The sequence below is a fragment of the Pristis pectinata genome, chromosome 4 (genome assembly GCF_009764475.1).
Source record: "Pristis pectinata isolate sPriPec2 chromosome 4, sPriPec2.1.pri, whole genome shotgun sequence".
Lineage (NCBI taxonomy): Eukaryota > Metazoa > Chordata > Chondrichthyes > Rhinopristiformes > Pristidae > Pristis > Pristis pectinata.
In genome coordinates, this window is record NC_067408.1 from 39,853,391 (window position 1) to 39,873,974 (window position 20,584).

Sequence of the window (20,584 nt, forward strand, 5' to 3'; positions counted from 1 at the left end):
ATGCAGCATTGTCTGTGTCCCTGTTCAAGTGAGTAAAGGAAAGTTTTGAGAATTCAGCTAACATATTCAAATTTCAGCCTTGGGAAGAAAAATATAGAAATATATACTTAATCCCAGGCTTCGCTTTTCTTGGTGCATTTATTCTGCAAGTATAAGGTTAAAAGTGTAATCTTATCTTATTGTGAACTCAGCGCCTCCACTGATTATGGTGCCAGCTAAGAGATTTACTTGTACCAGTGAAGCCTTTCATTACATGTAAAGGTTTCTAATTACAGATATAATAATAAGTTTCATTGAATTAATCTATTATTCTGAGCTAAAAGTAATGGTTAAAAATGTTTTTTTTTCACTTGGTTTGCTTCCCTATGGTATTTCAGCCAAATAAAGAACTTAGACATTTGTGACAGCTTTAAAAATGTCAAGATGCCCCAAAGTGCTTCACACCAATTAAACACTTGATTTATTTGAAAAGGTTATTTCCTCATGCTGGAGAGTCTCAAATGAGGATCCTTGATTTCAAGAGGTGGGGTTGGTCATTTGACAATGAGATGCAGGGACATTTTATCAAAAGGCAGAGAGTTGTTAATTCTTCAAATCCCCATCCCAAATTGCAATGGGTGTGCAGTTATTGTGCATATTCAAGACTGAGGCTGATAGATTTTCAGGTACTAAGGGAATCAAGGGATAAGGCTGGAATATAGATGAGGTAAAGGATTAGCTACGATATTAAATAGGAGGGTGGGGAGGAGGCATTAAATGGCCTGCTCCTGTAGCAATATTCTGAAGGTAGGCAACAAAAAAAAACTTTTGGATGGACTGAGGTGTGTAACAAGAATTGGCTGGAGTAGATCGGGAAGGTCAAACAGAAATCGGGACTGTAGGAATGGCACTCCCTCTCAATAACTGGGAAGAACTTGGTCATCAGGTGTGAGGTACCCTCAGGGCTGTGTACTTGGCGCAGGTGTGGCCTGTCCCCTGCTCCTCTGGCTTGGAAATCACCTATGCCGTCTTCCAGTTCATCTGGGGATACAAGATGGAGTGAGTCTGATGGGCCGCGATGCACAAATCCCTGGACAACGGGGCCAGAAGTGTACCCAATGTCACCCTCATCCTGATGACCACATTCGTGTGTGGCTGCATCAGGCTGTGTGTGGAACCAAAGCACATGGGCACCAAGTGTTACCACGTGCCAAGGTTCTACCTGTCCCCGGTGTTGCTAAGGATGGGCCTGGCTCCGTTGCCATGCAACGTCCCAGTCAGCTGGACGTTGCCGCACTACCTGTCCTTTGTGGAAAAGTTCTTCCAGACCAACACCTTTGACCATAAGTCCATCAGGCAGTGGTCAGCACAGAATGTCCTGCAGGTGCTGCAGGAGAAGGACTCGATGGATATGGTGGGATGCCTCATCACCAGAACTCACCATCAAGCACTAAGACCTTGCCTGGCTGGCTGTGAGAGGGGCCCTCCCAGTCAGATCCTTCCTGTACGTTCAGAACATCACTCCCAACGCGCACTGCCCCCGGGATAACTGTGCTGGGGACAAGATGGTCGCCCACCTCTTTGCAGGCTGTGGGTTCGCAAAGAGGGTGTGGAGAAAGATGCAAGGATCCTTGTCACGGTTCATCCCGAGCAGCTGCCTAACACAGGACTCTCTGATCTACGGGCTGTTCCCAGGGACACACACTAAGATGTACATCAACTGCTGCTGGCAGATCATCAACTCAGTGAAAGACGCCCTTTGGTCTGCCCGAAACTTGTTGGTCTGCCAGCACTGTGAGATGTCCGGAGGGAAATGCTGCCGACTGGCACAATCCAGGCTGCTGGAGTACGTGCTGAGGGATGCACTGAAGCTTGGTGCAGCTAATGCAAAGATCACAGTCTAGTGTCCTTCCGCTACTGGACACAGAGGGGCTGGGTCGGATGGGGAAGCCCCTTAAGTATTGTATTGGTGTATCACCCCAGGGAGCCACATGAGTGGCAATGGTGCTATGGGTTTGAAAAAAAATAAATTAACGCTACTGACTGCATTATCCAGCGATCAGGTTTGATTCCCGTCGCTGTCTGTAAGGAGTTTGTACGTTCTCCCATGTCTGCGTGGGTTTCCTCCGGGTGCTCCGGTTTCCTCCCACGTTGCAAAGACGTACGGGTAGGTTAATTTGGGTTTAAAATGGGCGGCGCGGACTCATTGGGCCAGAAGGGCCTGTTACCATGCAGTAAATTTTTTAAAAATCCACGAATGTAAAGGTTTTGCACTGTTTATTCTTGTATATATTTTTTTTCTTATTATGAATAATGCTTATCTTGTAATTTAAAAAAAAGCTATTGCAGGATGTAGGAAATGTGCAAGGACTGGTCCTACAAACAGCAGTGAAATAATTGACCAGATAATCTCTCTAATCCTTGATCCAATTTAGACAAATGTTTGCTAGGATACTGGAGATTTTTATTCTCATTGGATACTGGATGCTTTTCTCAAAGCAGCACTAAGAAATCTTTTATGATCCACATGAGAGGACAGACACAGCCTAATTTAATTTGCTGGAATAACTGACAGTACATTACTTCAGAACAGAACTAGTGTCAACCTTGATTATATGCTCAAGTTTTTGCAGTGGAACTTGAACCCAGAACCTTCTGATTCAAAAGTGAGAAGTCTACTTCTGAGACAATGTTAATGTGGAGCATGAATATAATAAATATACAAGAATTATATACTTCTTTGCTGGAAGGGATAATATTTAATGGACAGATTTGCCTTCCAAAAAAGGGAATTTAAAAGTACATTACTTTTGAGATGAAACGATTAAAAATTATTTAGACTTTTCTCAGTCACTTTCCCCAACAAGTAAGTTGAATGTTAAAGATTTTTGAAATTGTGTTAGGATGGATATTGACAGCTAACTTCTTAACCCCATCTTTTATTGAGTTTCCCTGTCATTTACCTATTACAGTATTGCCTAGACTGATAGAGCCTTGTAACAATTAACAGTTTTAATACTATCTGATTTATTTCTGATTCTTGCAATGTTCCCAACTGGCTAAACATCTGGAGAACTCATTATTCATAATCATAATACTGGGAGATTTATTACATTCACAATAAGTCAGACTGGGCCTTGGCTTATCATCTGATCCAGAACCCAACAACTCTGATGCTGTGGGTTTCCATCAGCACTTTTGAGCTTGTATCTGCTCTCTGGAGTGCAGCTGAAGGAAACGCAGTTGGAAAAACATTAGAATGTATTGGTCAGAATTGTATTCACTTTGGCACACTACCAGAAATTGATCCTCATGCTGTCCTCACAGCCTTACTAACCTTGTACGGATGTTTGGGTTCCACTGAGCTCCCATTCCTAGAGTTGGGTACTGAGGTCCTCCCCCTGAAATACCCTGGCAGCCTTTGAAAGGAGGCAGGGCTGGGTCAGAGCCTTATTTCCTATCAAAGCCCATTGTCTTAGAGGATACTTAAAAAGATCAATGTTCATTCAAATAAGAAAAAAATAATTATTTCAGCAATATTAATTTTAAAGAAACAATAAAATATTTTTAAAAAATCAAGTAAAGTGAATGCAAGATAAGGAATTAAGCCTTTTGTTTCCAAATCTTCAAGTCAAGAATCCCTCTTCACATCAGGAAAGGATAATGCTGGGGAATTCCAGCACTTGGAGACCAGTGAAGGAGGAGAGTGACAGATGCAACAGATATAATGGGTCATAGATCCCAGCAGAGCCCCTGGCCACGGCCAGCTTGACTGGGCCCAGTAAGCTGGGAAATCCACAGTCAGTGCTTTCAATTTGTTGACTGCCAATTCCTTTCTTTAGATCTCTTTCAATGGTGTCTTTCTCTACTCTTGTCAGGACCAGATATTATTCACATAGTTCTTGATAAGGACAGACTCTTAAAAAAAAATCTTGCAGCTTCTAGTTTTCCAATCTGTGAAACAACCTACAAAATGTAAGTGAAATTATTAATTAATATCATGAAATTTAAACTAAACATTTAATCTTCCTTAAAATGTGCCCAGCAGTGCACTGGAAGAGTGCTGAAACATGATGGGGATTAAAGCCCCTCATATCATTAGTGACAGCAGCAAACCCCAGGCTAGATCTTCCCATCCTTTTCAGCTATTTAGCTAATCACATTCGGTGTTAGTTTTCCTCCCAGGTTATAATTATTATACTTTTATTGGTGAAACCATTGGAAGCTGCTCTGAGTTCTTAATTAACACACAAAGTAAGAATGAATCATACTGACTAGTTAAAATGAGATAATATATAAAGCAGTTTATATGAATATGATAATGATTTAGCCACATATGTAATGGGGCAATGACTGATACTTACCATACATCAACCAGATACCTAATACCAACAGTGTATATTTTAAAGGAACTCAGTCTGGTTCAAGTCACCATGAAAATTCAACACCATAAATAATGAGATAATTTGGATGGACTGGACCTCGATGGAACAGCAACCAGTGTCCCACAGAAAGGTCTGCTGGTGTGTGAGGGAGAGGTTTAAACTAACTTGTCAAGGGGATAGGCACAGGAAGAAAACATTGAAACAAAGGCAAAAGTTGTAAAAAGGATTAGCAGCAGAACAAAAAGTGCAAAAGCAATTAACCATGTAGAATTTGGAAGTCACACCAATGAGAGAAATCTGGTTTAACAAAAAAGGCGGGAAAAGGTCCTAATCATTGCTGGTTACAAGGTGTTCATGAGAGATAGGGAAGGGCAGAGAAAGAGGAGTGTTAGTATTGTCTGTGGAGAACGATACAGTGCTGGTGAGAGAGGATGTCCTGAAATGAATAAGGACAAAATCTATCTATTTAGTATTAAGAAACAGTCAGAGTGGGTGGCACATTGGCACTTCAGATAGTGCCGCTGTCTCACAGCTCTATTTACCCAGGTTCAATTCTGATCTCTGGTATTGTTCTCTCTGTAACCAGTTGGGTTTCCCTCAACTACTCCAGTTTCCTGAAAAATGCAAATATATGCTGGTTATAAGGTTAATTGATGGCTGTTAATTACCTAATTATCTGTTAACCAGCCTCCCCTCCAATGACTCTGTTTACACTTCCCACTGCCATGGGAAAGCAGCCAACAAAATCAAGGACCCCCCTCCCTGGCCAAATGGAACAAGTTTCAGCTGGGGAACATGCAGGAAGCAGCAATCAAAATCAGGTTTATTATCACTGATACCTGTCGTGAAATTTGGTGTTTTGCAGCAGCAGTACGGTGCAAGACATAAAGACATAAAAATTACTATAAGTTACAAAAATAAATAAATAGTGCAAAAGAGGGGTAACGAGCTAGTGTTTATGGGTTCATAATATCATAAGACTTACAAAATCTGTGGAAAAGGGTATAGTCCAAAAACAAAAGACTATTGTTGATGTGCCAGTTTCAAATGGGATAAGAAAAATATGGCCTGGTTAAACTGCAACCAAATGTGGGAAGGCAAAATTGTAATTGAACAATCTGAGGCCTCTAAAGTAGAAATGCTTCAGCTGCAGTCTAGGTACATTTCCATGAGGGAAAAGAGTGGAGAAATTAAAGCCAGAGTGTTATGGATTACCAAAAAGAGCAAAAGTAAAATAGAATCGAGAAGAAAAGCATATGACAGGTTGTTAACACAAAGGAGAACCAGACTGTTTCCAAGGAAGTTCAGAAGGAAAGTCAAGAAGGAAATGAAAGAGGCAAAGGGAGGACATGAGAAAAGACTGGCAGCAAATAAAAGATTAAGATTTCTTTATTAGTCACATGTACATCAAAACACACAGTGAAATGCACCCTTGCATAGTGTTCTGGGGGCAGCCCACAAGTGTCGCCACACTTCCGGCGCCAACATAGCATGCCCACAACTTTCTAACCCGTACGTCTTTGGAATGTGGGAGGAAACCGAAGCACCCAGAGGAAACCCACGCAGACAGTGGCCAGAATTGAACCCGGGTCGCTGGCGCTGTGATAGTGTTATGCTAACCACTACACTACTATGCCTGCCTTACAAAATATAAAAGGGAATCCAAAAATATTCTATAGGCATGTGAACAGGAACAGAGTTGTAAGAGGACCAAAAAGGAAATTTACTTATTGCTCAGGTATTAAATGAGTACAGTGGTCTTCACGAAGGATGATGATGATGCTGGATTCAAAAGAAGATGTAACTGAGATCGAAATTGATGCAGAGGTGGGACTGGAAAGTCCAGCTGCATTTAAAGTGGATAGATCACCTGGAACATAAGGAATGCATCCTAGGATTCTAAGGGAAGTGAGGAAATTACTGAAGCTGTGGCCATAATCTTTCAAGCATTTCTAGATTTAGGAGCTTGAGGACTGAAATATTGGAAATGTTACACACTTGTTTTAAAAAAGTGTTTAACCTGTGAAATACAGACCATTCGGTTTATCTCAAAGGTGAAGAAAGATCTGGAAAAGATAATCAGAAATGGAAATTACAGTCACTTGGACAAGTGTTGATTGATTAGAGAAAGCCAGCATGGATTTGTTTAAAGGCAAATCATGTCTAACTAACTTGCTGGAGTTTTTTTTAAATGAAGTAGTGGAGAGGGTCAAGAAGGGAAATGTGGTTGATGTGGCAGATATGGACTTCCAAAAGCATTTGATAAAGTGTCACTGAGGAGTGTCATTAAATATGAAGTCAATGGACTAAAGGTTGGTGTAGCAGCACAGAAAGAAGATGGATTAAGTAACAGGAAATAGAGAGTGGTAGTGAATGGTTGTTTCCTATACTGGAGTGAAGTATAGTTTTCAAGGCATCAATACCAGAACTGCTTTTCTTAATATATTAATGACATGGACTTTAGGGCGCAATTTGCAAATCTGTAGGTGACATATAATCGAAAGGAATAGCGAACCATGGTAGAATCTGATGGGAGTTGCTGGGAATATATGGAGAAAATATTACAGGGATAATTAGCATGGGAATGGGATTGCTTTGTGAGCTGGCAGAGATTCGATGGGCCAAAATGGCCTCCTTATGTATAGTATGGAAATGTAAAAAATATTTTAAAACTGTTAAGGATGATAGTAAAAGACTTTACGGAGATATAGATAAGATAGTAGCATGGACAGAAATCTGAGAAATAGGAAGTTTTGAAGAGACAATATAGATTCATGAGCACAATCTTCAAAGGGGTACAAGAACACACTTGATAAGGAGGCTGAAATGCATAGTTTGTTGAAAGCTGGACAGATTTACAGAAAATTGTTAACAACACATTCGGGATCCTGGGTTTTATAAAAAGTGGCACAGTAAGCAAGAAAGTAATGATGAACTTTCATAAAATACTACTTCATTCTCAGCTGGTGTATTTGGTCCAGTTCTGGGCTTCTCACTTCAGGAAAGATGTGAGTGGTTTGGGGATGATGATGAAAAAAAATTACCAAATTAATTCCAAGAGAGATTTTAGTTAGTAGATAGACTGGAGCAGCTCAGGTTGTTTTCCTTGGAACAGGAGATTGTGAGGAATTCTGATGTCCAAAATCATAAATCGTAAAGGGTACAGACAGAGGAGATAGGGAGAAGCTGTTTTCATTGGCAGAGGGGTTGAGAACTGGGGGCAGAGAATGAAGATGGTTTACAAAAGAAACAAAAATGACATTAGAAAAAACACAGAAGTGATTATGGGCTGGAGTGCACTCCAGGGAGAGCAGATTCAAACAGTATCAAAAGAGAGCTGAATAAATATCTGAAATTAAAGAATTTGTAGGGAAGTAGGGAAAGGATAGAAGAGTGTGCCTGGGTAGATTGCTATACTACAGATCCAGCACAGACTTAACAGGCCAAATGGTCTCCTTCCATTCTATAACTTTTCTGCAATTCTGTACATTGAAGCAGAAAATAATACAAAATCCAATGTCACGTGTACTGCTGTACTGCCTAGACTTAGGATAACACCTTGATGAGGTGCAAGGTGGAAATTCAGACTGAGCTTTTTCTACCATGAAATGAAAGAAAATCTAGGTGGAAAATCATAAAACTGCAGATGCTGGAAATATTCAGCAGTCAGGCAATATCTGTGGAAAGAGAATCAGAGTGATGTTTCAGGTTGAAAATTCTTTGAACTGGGAACTTGTTTTCTCTCCTTTCCAATCCTGAAGAAAGACTTTCGACCTGAAGTGTTAACTCTGATTCTCTTTCCACAGATGCTGCCTGACCTGCAGAATGTTTCAGGCACTTTTAGTTTTTATTTTAGATTTGCAGCATCTGCAGTTTTTGATTTCAGGGTTTTAAATACTTTCAATTGTGGCCAAGGACTGCACAGGCCAAATATGCACAGATCCAGAGCTTAACCTCAGTAAGTCAAGGAAATTATTGCAGAGTATTACCTTTTGGAAGTTTTATTTGTGACTGATTGCCTGCTTGAGGTTGCTTGATTGAGTCCATGATCGGGTATTTCCCTTCCGCTCATCAGAAAGAATCATTTATTTGATTTGCATCCTTTTACTTCAGGGCAAATTCATTTGACAGTGACAAACAGTAAAATAATCATAGTACTTACACAGTTCATTTGTTCAGCTGTGGATTATTTCTTGCACAGTTAGAGAAGGAGCAATGAGAGGAGGATGAAGACTAAAGCATAGTACGAATACTTACCCCTCAGCCAATATCACTAAATCAGATTGTCTCATCCTTATTACATTCCTCTTTGTGTGAGATCGCTATGTACAAGTTGGGAGCTATATTACTTACATTACAACTTCAAGAAGTATTTAATTTGCTTTAAACTGATAAGGTCATTCAGAGGTAATGAAGGATAATATATAAATACATTTTTTCTCTCTTCAACATCAATATATCCTTGAAATGTATTTCATTCCTGTTAGAGCACTTTGGGTTTTGTGGGGTGAGGAAATTGCTTAAAAAAGTGCAAATTTTGTTGTTCCATAAAATTTATAAATGAGTGAGTGGTTATCTTTGTTAATTTATAAACAGTGAAGTTTCAACATATACTTTAATGTTAATGAAACCTCATTGTATATTTGTTACTTTCTGAGGTACACAACTAATTTTGAATCTCTGCTGTTCAGATATGAACAAATTACTCTTTTTTTTGTACTTAACATCATTTTAAAATGCAGCCTAATTTTAGGTGACACTGTTTCTCTAGTGATTTTTGTTGACAAGATAATTTTTGCATGTAACTTTACCAGCAATACAAATTCTTATTCCTTATTGCTCACAGTTGGATGTAATAGAATTAACCAGCTTCTTCATTTCCATAGTTGTTTTCTGTCTCAACTACTATCCTGAGCTATACTGCCTCACCATAAATCTTATCCTCTGATTACCTTCACTTGCTGCTTCCTCTTTTTCTGTTGCCTGATAACCCTGCTTCCACCCAACACCATGGTAATCACTTCTGAGAAATTGCTTCAGCCATCTATATGATTATAAGTATTTTCAGTCAGTATTTTGATACTCCAGGAATCTTTCAATAGGTATTAATACTTTTTAATAAGGTTAGAGAATTATTATCAGTTATTAATAATGTTAGAGAATTGGGGCAGGCACGGTAGTGTAGCGGTTAGTGTAACGCTATTACAGCACCAGCGGCCCGGGTTCAATTCCAGCCACTGCATGTAGGAGTTTGTACATTCTCCCCTGTCTGCGTGGGTTTCCTCTGGATGCTCCAGTTTCCTCCCACATTCCAAAGATGTACGGGTTAGGAAGTTGTGGGCAAGCTATGTTGGCACCGGAGGAGTGGCGACACTTGCAGGCTGCCCCCAGAGCACTCGATGCAAAAAGATGCATTTCACTATGTGTTTTGATGTACGTGACTAATAAAAGATATCTCTCGTATCTCTTAGAGAAACCATCAGGTCTTTATATCTGTCAAAGGAAAATCATTTCCAAATACTACACACTTCCATTGTGTGTTTGCATCATTTCAGATATTCGTCATAATGCGACATGCAGCAAAATATTCGACATTGTTTTTGAATATATGGTTTTGTACTTGTGCGATGCCCTTTCACCATTCAAGGAACTCTGCAATTTTAACAAAAGCCACAAATACAAATTTTCAGTCACAGTGTAAATTAAGTTTTCCCAATGGTGATATTTTCTCACATTTAGTGAGTAAACAGAATGTTCATTACTCTTGCTACAAGAAAGAATTACATTTTAAAATTAGAAAACACCACAATTACTCTGACTGCAGGAGATGTCATCCTGTTTGTCCTGCAATAAATTTGTAATGACTATCGTGAATAATTCATTGTTAAGCCAATGCCCTGATTAGTACACTGAGGAATGTTCTACTGCATTAATTAGAGATGGTAGTGTGTACAACAGGAAAAGTTAAAGTTGATGGACTAACATACTTATTTCTGATTACATTAAAACATTGTAGGAGTGCAATTACTGAGAATTCTCCAAGAACTCACTTTGCTCTCAAACATGATGAGCCACAGTTTGCTGTGAAAATAATGGAGGAGAGTAATGGGACAGCGATGTCAGGCAAGCAGAGAACTGTTAAACTCAAAAATCCGTAAACTGCCACCTAGATTTTACCATTCCATTGTTAGCTTCACAAGATGGCATCTGCTATTTACCTTGCAATTATAATGCACAGGAGATATGAACTGAACGCCAAAGAAAGTTAAAACATTTCGCAATCAGACTTAAACATTTTTAATGATGTGGCATGTGTTAATTATTGGCAGTTAACTTCTTTGGCACTGAAAAGTTATCTTTTATAACTGGAATCTCATTCCTTTCAATTTTAATTGTATGGAATTTTAAAATTGTAAAATTGAATCTTGTTTCTATTTTTCTTCGTGCTTGCACAGTTAATTCATATTCCTTTAAACAGATTGGTTAAGTTGATACCTATTTGTTTTCCCTTTTCACTTATAACTCAGTTGCCCTGATGCTTGTCTTGTAAAAGTAATCAAAAACCTAAATGTGTAAGTGCTAGGCTAATTAATGAAGAACACGATTAAACCCTGCTGGTGTAACTGGTGACTCCTAATATTTGAGCTTTTAAATTTGCCGTGGTGTAAACTAGTTGGCATGATTGATACAGACTGAGAATATCTCGAACATCTATCTACAATAATTCCTCCGATGCGCATTACACCATTGTTCTGATGTAAAGTTTTACTTGAAATTTTAACCTTTTATTTATAAAACTGCCTGCCTGCTAAGTATTTCCAGTATTGTCTGCTTTTACATTAGATTTTGCATTATCTTGCTCTTGTTTTGTATCATTTGGGTTGTCTCTTGGTTCCATCAGTCATTCTCACATAAATTGATAATTTTTTGTAAAGAACTTCCTGACATAAGGTACATTTTTTGTCTTTTTCTAGTTTAATCCTGTGCAACCTTGCCCCAAACACATATTTTAGATTGTATTAGTAATCAAGATCTGTTTCTCACAGTCACTTATTATTTTATATATCTGTATTAATTTCCTTCTTGGTAGCCTTCACCTAAAGCTGAAAACCCCATACTTCTCTGGATTTCCTTACTCAGATTCTTATGTTCTCCAAACTTTCCTGCATCCTCACCACAAAATTCAGCATCAGAAGTTTGCAAAGGACCATCTAAACAAGCCTGATGCATTTTGGAAACAAGTCCTGTGGACTGATGAAGTTAAAATAGAACTTTTTGGCCGCAATCAGCAGAGGTATGTTTGGAGAAAAAAGGGGTGCAGAATTTCATGAAAAGAACACCTCTCCAACTGTTAAGCACGGGGGTGGATCGATCATGCTTTGGGCTTGTGTTGCAGCCAGTGGCTCGGGGAACATTTCACTGGTAGAGGGAAGAATGAATTCAATTAAATACCAGCAAATTCTGGAAGCAAACATCACACCGTCTGTAAAAAAAAAGCTGAAGATGAAAAGAGGATGGCTTCTACAACAGGATAGTGACACCTCAAAATCCACAATGGACTACCTCAAGAGGCACAAGCTGAAGGTTTTGCCATGGCCCTCACAGTCCCCCGACCTAAACATCATTGAAAATCTGTGGACAGACCTCAAAAGAGCAGTGCATGCAAGACGGCTTAAGAATCTCACAGAACTAGAAGCCTTTTACAAGGAAGAATGGGCGAAAATCTCCCAAGCAAGAATTGAAAGACTCTTAGCTGGCTACAGAAAGTATTTCCAAGCTGTGATACTTGCCAAAGGGGGTGTTACCAAGTATTGACCATGCAGGGTGCCCAAACTTTTGCTTCGGGCCCTTTTCCTTTTTTGTTATTTTGAAACTGTAAAAGATGGAAATAAAAAAGTAATCTTACTTCAAATATTAAAGAAATGTGTCATCTTTAACTTTATGCCTTTTGGAAATCAGGTCATCTTTTACTCGTTTAGCTATTCACAGTAACAGAAATTTTGACCGGGGTGCCCAAACTTTTGCATGCCACTGTATAAGTGTTGTGTATGTTGGTTTCTTTAATGTTGCTGCAAGTGCTATTACTCAGACTAGACAGAAATGACAGTGAAACATCCTTCATTAAAGATTCCCATTTGTAAACTAAACAACAATGGGCTGGATTGCCCTGACCCAGATCCACATCTTGCGGTCGCTACCTGTGCTAACCCCGTGGCTGCACTAAAATTTTACAGCTGTGGGCTCCCAAAACATTCCCAGCATGGTCACTGCGACACTTCCTTGAAGTGGAGGCTGAGGAGGCTACCAGGCTACAGGTAATAGGAACTAGAGTCCCGCCCACAAGCACAGGTGATTTTTCGGGAGTTCACCCCATCAAAGACCTTTTGACAGTTTCCAAATGTCTCTGATCATCAGAAACTGTTGTGAAGAGATTTTCTTTAATGAATTTAAAAACACATTAAACTGCTGTTGATAAATCAAAAACATAAATATACCTTGAAATGTATAAGCAAAAGCTTACCTTTTAAGTGGAGACACAAGAGACTATAGGTGCTGGAAATCTAGCTAGATGCAGAATAGAGGAACAGCACCTCATATTCCATCTAGTCTCCAACCTGACAGCATGAACATCAAATTCTCTAACTTCTGGTAACTGCTCCCCTCTGCCCCTTCCCCCTTTTTCTCTTCTGATCCAACTGGCCCCATCACCCTATCTCTTTCCCCTCCCCCGTCCTCTTGATCCCTCCAGTTCCCCTCCTCACCTCTTTCCCTTTATTCCATGTTTCACCGTCCTCTCCTATCAGATTCCATCTCCTTCAGCCCTTTGTCACCTCCGTCTCTCATCCCCCAGCTTCTTACATCATTTCCTACTCTCCTCCCTCACCCATCTGCCTATCACGCCCCCCTGCCACTCACCTGGATCTACCTGACACCCACCAGCTCTTGCTCCACCCCTTCTCCCCCACCTTTTTATATTGGCTATCTCCCCTCTTTCTCTCCAGTCCAGATGAAGGGTCTCAAACCGAAACATCGACTGTCCACTTCCATCTATAGATCTGCTGAGTTCCTCCAGCTCCTTGTGTGTTGCTTAGCTTTTAAGTGAAGACTGTGACTTCATTCAGATGAATGGGACCAAGCTAGTTGTGCTAATGACGATGAGTCCACTGTCTATACAGTCATTACTGCCTTTGCTTCCTTTAGAGAATTGTTTATCTTCACCATGCTTTCTTTCCCGGGCATATCTTCATTCACCTTCCCAGTGGATGGATCAGTGGCTACCAATTAATTATTCTCCATGTTGGAGCTGTACCTGTTAATCCTGGTGTGAGCCTTGATTTCTTGGCATCTCTGGAGTTCTTCTGACCAGTGGTCATCTTGGGTGTGGCCAGTGTGCCCCACAGCTTGAGTGGCTTCTGGATCTCATCACTGTATAACATAGCAATTCTTTGAAGTGCAAAGTCCCACAGTCGTGTAGTTCAATCAACTTCTGTAATTAATTTTGAGCTCATATCAGATCAGAATGGCAGTTTTGAATTAGTTTTGGGGTAGTCAACAACAATTATGAGATATTGGTAGTATGACAATGGAAAACAGCAAGAAGTGAAAAGAAATAGTGAACATAAGATAACTATGTCTGTTGTTGCCATCAGGATTTCTAATGAGAGATGCATTATTGAGAATTTTCCTGCAACATTTCATGATTGGGAAAAGTGATGTTCCTACAGTTTCCAGCCAATTCAGGTCATCACTGGTAAATGCTGCAATTGGAAGTACTATTTAGAGTTAAACAACTGAGACCCCAAAACATTTAGGTGTGAATAAAACTAACTGCCCTTGATTTCCATTGGGAAGGTGGGGTACATCTAAGAATTTAGCTGTGAGTGAACTTTGATCTTTGTGCATAATCTACGCTCTGCAACAAAAATAATATTTTAATTCATGGGTCTTAAATCTCAGCGGGTAGGAAGTTAGCTGAGAGTTGTACTGAAAGCCCTCTGCTGAAACTATTGGATTGGTACTGGGGCAATTTGTGGAGAAATTTTTGATAGGTAGGGGGAGGTGAGCTTACAGCATGGTAGGTCTAAGCATTCCTTGTATGGCATGGTCCAAAAAGGAAAAAGTAACAATTTTTAATATTATGTTTCTGATCTCCTCTGGCACTGATCGACTTCTTTGCCAGAGTAGACTTGCAGAAGAAAAGTGGATATTTCGTGCCAGGACACTTCTTGTTAAGTCCACAAACATCAGGACCCTGTTACCGTATCAAAAGGCATCCTAATAAATTTTTACATGAGCCCTTGCCACCTATCCATTATAACATTGCCATCTCTGGTTGGACGTGTTTCCAGAGCTTTTATCATTTTGCATCCTGATTCCAGATGTCTCACCTAATTGATCATTTTTCTCATTATCAATATTTCCGTATCTAATCAACAAAATTACTCTTGTTATTTTACCCCGCGGTATCAAAGGGATTAATCTTTAATCCCTAAACGTTCACAGATAACCTTGAAGTGTTGGCAGCACTGAACTAAGAGAACAGGTGAAGATTGCAGGAGGGCAATAATTTAAGGATTCCGGGTGCTCTCCCAACAAGTGCAAGAACATGAGCTCTATTGAAACAACATTGCCCTGATTCTGCAGCTGTTAGACCTTTGAAGTGGATGAGATTTCTTGCAGTCCTTTTCCCTCAATTCACAGTAAGAACAATCAGGTGCAGTCCTGGCCTGGAATTAACCTACATTTCTACAGCTGGATTTATCAGACAACATCACATCAATTCTTGAAAATTTCGAATATTGAACTGGAAAGGGTTATTTTTCTCCAGTAATACACATTAGTTTACAATTTCCAAGCATCTTCACATTGTTTTTATGTTCAGTGCATCTAATAACATTTGCTGTCATCAGGAATATTATAAGAAACGGTGATAAATCAAACAACATCAAGACTCTTGATCTTTATGACACTTTGTTACCCAGGTATTACAATGAGAACCAGATACCATGAATCTGGTAAATTCTTTAAAGGATTGTTCAGCCTTAGCATGTTCTGGGATCTTTGATATTTATGTTGTTTGAAGCCAATTTTGTTTGCTTGTTTTAAAAGCAATATATTCAGTTATATTTTTCTCAGGCGATCATAGTATTACACATTCACAGTAGAGGGAAAAAAGACTGCAAATTCTTAAGTAGTAAATATATTCACCTCCAGTGCTGATATTAGAGTTACTGAGACACTGTTAATCCCCATTTAAGATTAGAAGTAGGGACCTGGACCCATGGCTCAGTATACAGTGTAACAGGTGAACTAAATTGCATTGTAACAGCTCAGGTTGCATGACTTTTGTTTTCCCTCCCTCACAGGCAAAGCGACTGGTACTTGCCTCCCCTGCCACTATCTACTCAATGACCAAATCATATCTGATTTCATGCTCTGCACATTGGCAATCCTTAATTGGTTAAATTTAACTATTTTTTTCCCTCAGATAACAAAAAGGTGAAATACATCATTATCAAGGATCATTGAGGCCATTGGTGTGAGAGATAATGAAGCTGCTACATTTGCAGCATTTAAACTAATGAAGATACTGTAGGGAGACTGTTCTTAACCAGAATTTATTTGTTTTGTTTCAGCAGTACCCTATCAGCAGAATTCATACAGCCATGGAGGTGAGCCTGCAAGTATCCGCTGCTATAGATGTGGCGGAGTATGCAAAGGAGAGGTGGTGCGGGTACACAATAACCACTTCCACGTCAAATGTTTTACCTGCCAATGTAAGTGCCTTTTATCTTTTCGAAGATTCCACAAAGCAAGTCATCTTCATTACTGTTAAAAACAAACCTGTTTTTGTTCCAGGTACTTTTGTTTTTGAAGAATTCCCTTTCGACTAAAACATTCTATATCTGATTGGTCACAAACTTATGGTCCTTTCTACATATTCCCTCTGTTTATTCCAATGGAAATTCTGCAGAATTACTGCAGATTAATTCAAGACATGGATTTGGTAGACACCAACGTGCCATGACATGCCATGATTACTTTGGAAAAGGCATAATTTTATCCAGTTATATGGGACAAAGGTATAGGAATAGATAGGGAGTTCATGTGTATAGGCCTGTTACAAGGCTGAAACAGAAGTTGTTTGGACCCACAAAAAGGATTTTTTTAAGGTAATTCAACCAAATTATAGAAAGGGGTTCCAAAAGGACCCACCCTTAATTTTTGTTATGGGGAACATAGTGTCCTGCATTGAAGTATATCTCCCTCTTCAATTCAGGCACTCCATTTGTGGCAAGAGTGTCTACCACTGGTAGACAAGGTGAGAAACATCCCCTTGCCTCCATAAATTTACCATCCAATGATTCCTTGTGGACCAATTAAGCAGCAATAATATGGAGAATGAATTCATAGACCATATATTAAATGGTCTTCATGATCAGTATGTTGATGAACCGGCTAAGGAATGGGCTATTATCTATTATTGTCAAATGAAAAGGGTAATGGGAACTTGAGGAAAGAGTGATCATTTGATAGAAGTTTATATTAAGGTTGCAAGTGATTTAGTTGAATCATAAACTATGGGTCATCAAATTAAACAAAGCAAAGTATCTAGATGAATGCCTGAATCGCTAACACATAGAGGGCTATGACCGAATGCTGGTAAATGAGATTTGTATAAATAATTACTTGGTTGGCATGGACACAGTGGGCTTGAGGGCTTGTTTCTGTGCTGTATGACACTATGACAAATCACAAAGGCTTTAGGTGTCAGTTGGCCAGTAGACTGGGAAACTTCATTAGAAGATACAGCAGTAGATAAGCATAGCTAACAGCTAAAGAATTAACACATTGTTAACAACAAATGCATTTCCCTTTGATGCCCGAAACCCAACAGGAAGAGTTGTGGTAAACAAGTATGTTAGATCAATGGAAAATATTTAAAATGTTGTCAAAAATTCATTAGGCATGAGATTTGGGAAAATTTCAGAATCGAGCAAAGTAGAACCAAGATGGTAGTAAGGAAGGGGTAAGTAGAATACAAGAATAATCCAGTGACTATCATAAAAGCAGACTGGAAAAGCTTCTATGCATAGATAAAAACAAAAAGAATGGGAAAAGTGAAAATGCAGAGAAACTGTTTTGGGAAGTAAAGACACAAAAAAAATCAGAAATAGTGAGTAAGAGATCCAAAGGGGAAACAAATGGAATTAGCGTTTGTAAAAGTAGTACTGGAGAAAATAATGGGGCATAAAGATAATAAACCCCAGGCCCTGATGACATGACCTCTAAGGATTTGAAAGCGATGGTTATGGAGATTGTGGATGTACCGGCTGTCATCTTCCAAAACTTCATAGATTCCAGAATGGTTCCCACAGATTGGAAAGTGGCAAATAAAACCTCATTATTTATGAAAGGTGGGAGAGAGAAAACAAGGAATTATACATCAGTTAACCTGATATTGGTAGAAGAGAAAATTCTGAAACCTATTATTAAGGAAGTTGTAACAGTGTACTTAGGATAGTATTGGGAAGGGTCAACATGGATTTATGAAATGGAAATAATGTCTCTTCATGGATTAATGAAAGGGAAATATTGTCTGACATGCAAGTTCAGCAAACAATTAGAAAGGCAAATGGTATGGTAGCCTTTGTAGAAAGAAAATTTGATACCGGTGTAAAGACGTCTTCTGCAATTATTATTGGGCCCTGGTGAGACCACACTTGGAATATTGTGCTCAGGTCTTGTCATATTATCTAAGGAAGAATATACTTGTGATAGAGGGACAGCAAGATATATGATTAGAGTACTGGGTTTGTCATATGAGGAGAGGTGAAGCAGACTGAGTCTGTACTCTCTGAAGTTCATAAGAATGAGAGATGATTTAATTAGCACGAAGAATCCACACAGGTCTTGTCAGGACAGACGCAGAACTGAAGCTTCATCTGGCTGGAGGGGAGGGGAGGGGGAGGTTTACAACCAGGAGCATTCTCTCAAACTAAAGGATGAGGTGAAAATGTATTTTTTTTATCCACGGGATAAAGAATGTTATGATTTCTCTACCCAAGAGGGCTGTGGAGACAGTTACAAATATATTCAAGATAGAGATTGATAGATTTTTATATATTAAGGGAATCAAGGAATATTGGGTTAAACAGGGAAGTGGCACTGAGATTAAAAATCAACCATGATCTTATGGAATAGTGGAGTAGGCAAAAAGGGCTGAATGGCCTTCTTGTGCTTTTATTTATTTTGTTCCTATGGGTCCAGATTTTGCATATTCCCTTCACTGGCATTCACAACACAAGCTGTGGATTTTATTTTTTTTGGCACCAGCTAATGTGCAAGCCTGTGGCAGCATCCTAGTAAAGGGTGCCAGTCGATTATGCTGCCCATTTGGAAAATGCATTGACCAACTTTAACAGCTGTCAGGACATTGTGGTTCTGGCAAGCTTTTGTGTTTGTTATCATAGCTGAACAAAATTCACACCATAGGAGCCAATAAGACGAGAACAATAGTAAACCCACTATAACTGCAACTAATTTTGTCCAAGTACACAGCAGATTTTAAGATCTCTTGTACACAGTTATATGTAAACAACTACTGTAGAAAATGACTTTGAAATTACACGATGGGTTTACAGTTTGCGAATACTTAACATGCTCAATTGAGTTTCCTCTCTCTGCTATTTTAATGGATGTGTTAATCCACTTATGTTAAACAGGTTAATACCACTGAGAACATAGCTGTAGGAAGGATTTCAGACAAACCCAATAAATGTTTTATGTTATTGTCCACTGCATAATTTCAAGGCGTATACCTCCTTTAACTTGCTTGATAAGAGGTTTGTGTCTGAAAGCACTTTTCATTTCACTACACTCCACACATACCCCCACCCCAAATCCTTTGAAAAAGGTGCTGGATTGTGGGGAACTATCAAATTAAAATCTATCCAGAAAAGGAAGAGGAAATAGAATAGGGGAGTAGGAGATAATGCTCCTATAAACCTCTCAGCTTCAACAAATTGGCCTTAGCCAAGGACATGAGAGGAAATTGATACTTCTGTATGGGTAAAGATAATTAAATTGCTGGTAGCTAACACTTCAACCACTTTGAAACCCCTGCACATCACAGAAATAAATCTTTAGAAGTTTGTTTCATTTGAGTTTATCTGAAAAGCAAAATTTTATTTTGGTCTAGATTGTAACCAATTTTTTGCATTGCAAATGAGGTCTTATTAGTGTGAAATATGTTTCTAGAGTAGACCATGTCATATCCTTCATTTGGGTACACATTTCAGAACATTAGTTACATTTTTTTTACATAACTAAAATTAACATGGCTGGAATTATCCAAGTGTAGAGAAGTGTATTTTGCTATTAATGAAGCAGCGCATTACAGATAAAGATGCCTCCTTCTAAAACAACTGGCAGGGTGGTTTCTGGGGATGGATAGGTGGAGGCATTGCTTAAAGTCATCAGCAATGGAATGCCCACCCCTTCTAGCTTTGATATTTGTGGGTTAACTGCACTGAGTTTGGGGCCAGAGCCGAGTGGCTCAGGTGGTGGAATAGCTGTGCAGATGGCTGCAAAAGAATGGCAATCTACATTCATCACACTTACAGCCGCCTGCTACATTTTCATGTTTTTTTTGTGTGAAACTTAAAATAATTAAAGATCCACTTCAGTGCAGTACCCTGTGCAAGGAGCCATGTTAACAAGATAAGCAACAGCTCGGCTGATACGTATGAAATTCAGTTGTTTTCTACCTGGTTGCAATGATGTTCAGATTAAACGTGTTCCACTTTGGATATTCCGCTGGTTTGGAATTGTGCTTGTTTCAATGGTGCAATTTCCATTGCAACAGCCCTTTTGAGTGTTACCCAGGAAATTAGGTCACACTGCCTCTTGGCTTGGAACTCTCAGAGCAACTGTGTTTTCATAGCATTGCTCCCTCAACAGGTTATATCACAGGTCTGGGGATCCCACTCGGGTAGTTCCCCTTATTTCCTCTTTACTTTGGACGTCCTCAATCCCTGAATGGTACTTGCCATCCATTGATCTCACATCCTCCCCCCACTTGAATTTAGAATCCAGACCAGCAGACCATCCCTCGCAAATCCTAAAGCCCTTATCCAATCTCTGCCCTCAACTGTTATCCCTCTCTTCACTGCAGCCTCCGAGACTTAATCCCAGATTTAACAGATACCTCCAATGTA

General features: G+C 39.4%; 1 protein-coding gene across 6 annotated transcripts in view; it reads left to right on the forward strand.

Moving 5' to 3' along the window:
* ablim3 (actin binding LIM protein family, member 3) overlaps positions 1-20,584 on the forward strand; it is a 211,988-nt gene that overhangs the window by 41,619 nt on the left and 149,785 nt on the right. For 5 of the 6 annotated variants that reach the window (XM_052013535.1, XM_052013537.1, XM_052013538.1 and 2 more), the window contains exon 2: positions 16,001-16,141. In XM_052013535.1, coding sequence (XP_051869495.1) covers positions 16,001-16,141 — 141 coding nt within the window. The remainder of the gene's footprint in view (positions 1-16,000; positions 16,142-20,584) is intronic. The other variant, XM_052013536.1, reaches the window with a different exon arrangement.